At 43.2% G+C, this 2,384-nt stretch overlaps 1 protein-coding gene across 1 annotated transcript; it reads left to right on the top strand.

The window, feature by feature from the left end:
• Window positions 1-676: 676 nt before the first annotated feature.
• LOC105819615 (guanine nucleotide exchange factor MSS4-like) lies at window positions 677-2,358 on the top strand. Its single transcript, XM_012655900.1, has 2 exons — window positions 677-694; window positions 1,625-2,358. Exons 1-2 carry the CDS (start codon window positions 677-679, stop codon window positions 1,868-1,870), a joined length of 264 nt encoding a protein of 87 aa, XP_012511354.1. The 3' UTR covers window positions 1,871-2,358.
• Window positions 2,359-2,384: the final 26 nt, after the last annotated feature.

The following is a 2,384-nucleotide window of genomic DNA, read 5'->3' as shown; positions in this document are numbered from 1 at the left end:
TGGCAGCACCTGTATTCCTAGCTACTCTGGAGGCTGAGGCTGGAGGATCATTTGAGCCAGGAGTCTGAGGTTGCAGTGAGCTATTGATTGATTGTGCCACTACAGTCTAGCCTAGGCAACAGAGTGAGACCCTGTTTTTAAAACAAAACAAAACAAAAAAGTGTATCGTGAGGTGAGGAATAAGTGATATGACAGCAGCCATGATGAGCAGCAGAGGAGTAACAAGCTTTGCTGGCATTGTGTTTTGTAGTAGTCTGGGACAACTAAAAGTGTGTACACTACCCGTATTGAAGAAATTAAAGCAAGTGTGTGTGTGTGCGCCAGAGGCTTTCTCTTAATGATTGGGAAATCATACAGATTGGAGTGTGCAAGGATCCTGGGGATAATATTCCAAATTGTACAACTAGATTTTCCTTTTTATAAGATGAATCCAGTATATTCATAATAATGATGGAATAGATCAACTCCAGATATCCTCTGTTCATTCTTTTAATGAGTATTTGAGTTCCTGCTCTATACCAAAGCACTAGACATGTAGTAATGAACAAGAAGAGTAAGCTGGCTGCTTTCCAGGAGCTGATATTCTAGTGGAGGGAGACACATGATAAGTAAGTAGGCCAATAAATTAATAAGATAATTTCAGAAAATAAATGATAAGTAAACAAGTGGGAGTAGCATGAAGAAACTTCTACAGGTAATGAATGTGTTTGTTTCCAGAAGTTTGGCACTTGTCCCTGAGGCCAAATGAAGAGTGAAAAAGGAACAAGTTTATTAACTTACTGGCAAATGAGGAGGATGGTAGATTCTCATCTTAAAGAACCATCATCCCCCCATAAACAGAAATACAGGGTTTTGAAAGGAGGGTTTCAGCTTCGGGCTATTGCTGTTTAACTATGGCATCTCTGGTTGAAGGTGGTCTCCTGACCTCTGTCGGGATAATTCTGTCGAGCCACCTCCTGTGGTTTAAGATACTAGAGAACATAGAACACTCCTCTGCCCCTCTATTGCTGGTCTCAGGCAGGAATGCAGGTTCTAATTCCTCAAAAAGGGTGAGGGGTTTTAAAGAGACAACTCGTAAAACATTTTGCCCTTTTTCAGACCCTTACTTCTGTTACATGTTCATTATCTCGTTACATGTGCCAAAGTTTATCAAACTATACACTTTAAATATGTGCAGTTCGTATGTCAATTAAACCTCAATAAAGCTCTTTTTGAAAAATACAATGGGCAAGTAAGGAAAGCTAATTCAGGTTGTTTGGTTAGAGGAGACCTAAGCAGGTTACATTTGAGCTGAATACGAAGAAGGAGCTGGCCAGGCCGAGATCTGAGGGCAGAGCAGACTCACACTATTTGCAGAAGGGAAGAGGCCCGTGTGTTTGAAGCATGAGGAGCCAGAAAGGAGACTAGGACCGTGTAGGGCCCTACAGACCATGGTGAGGACAGTACCCAGCTGATGCTCATCCTTCCTGTCTCTTAAGAGTCCTCGTCTACAACTCAACGAGAGAGCAGTCTTTTCTGCGGTAGTTGTTCTGGCTAGTGATGGTGTAAAGTGGAGGCACGATGGGGGTGATGATGTGACTGGACCAGTTCGACTCTGATGTTCTTTGTGTTCTCTTCACCGCAGCTGTTCCTTCCCTCCATGAGAAAGAAGCCAGCGCTGGCTGATGGCAGCAATCCCGATGGTGATCTCCTCCAGGAGCACTGGCTGGTTGATGACATGTTCATCTTTGAGAATGTGGGCTTCACCAAGGACGTGGGCAACATCAAGTTTCTGGTCTGTGCAGACTGTGAAATTGGACCCATTGGCTGGCATTGCCTAGATGACAAGAACAGTTTCTATGTGGCCTTGGAACGGGTTTCCCATGAGTAACTGAGGGGAAGGGGATTCAGCTCCACCCCCAAATATAAAGCTACTCCCCACAAGAACTGGCATTTAACTTGGTATAACTGTTCTGCTGCCTTCCTGTCTGTGCTAACATAAGTAATGGATCCCAACATGTCCACTTTTCATGCAGAGGGTTAATCCTGCCTCCTTAAAGCTTCAAGTCCATGCCTCTTGTTTAGTTCATTTTGCATCACAACATTTCCTAATCTCCTTTTTCCCCCAGTTTTGGGACACTGTAGTGCCTCCACAAGTCTAGGCTCATCCTTAGCCTTGTGCCTAGGCTCTATTTTACCCAGGGCCTCCTTTTTTCTTGCTGCAGAAAAGTAGTATTCAGCCTTTTAGCCATGACAAAAGATGTTCATATGCTGATAGTTTAGACTCCACCTTTTTCTCTCTCATTCAAGAAAGCATACAGATAGGTGAGAGTGACTTTGTTGTATAACCTTGTTATCTACAGTCATCTTTTTTCTAAAAGGAAAGCATTTACAAACTTCGATAT

Source organism: Propithecus coquereli, unplaced genomic scaffold (genome assembly GCF_000956105.1).
Source record: "Propithecus coquereli isolate 6110/MARCELLA unplaced genomic scaffold, Pcoq_1.0 Scaffold491, whole genome shotgun sequence".
In the NCBI taxonomy this organism is placed as follows: Eukaryota; Metazoa; Chordata; class Mammalia; order Primates; family Indriidae; genus Propithecus; species Propithecus coquereli.
The sequence above is the reverse complement of the archived record's forward strand: the minus strand, read 5'-3'. Positions and strand labels throughout refer to the sequence as shown.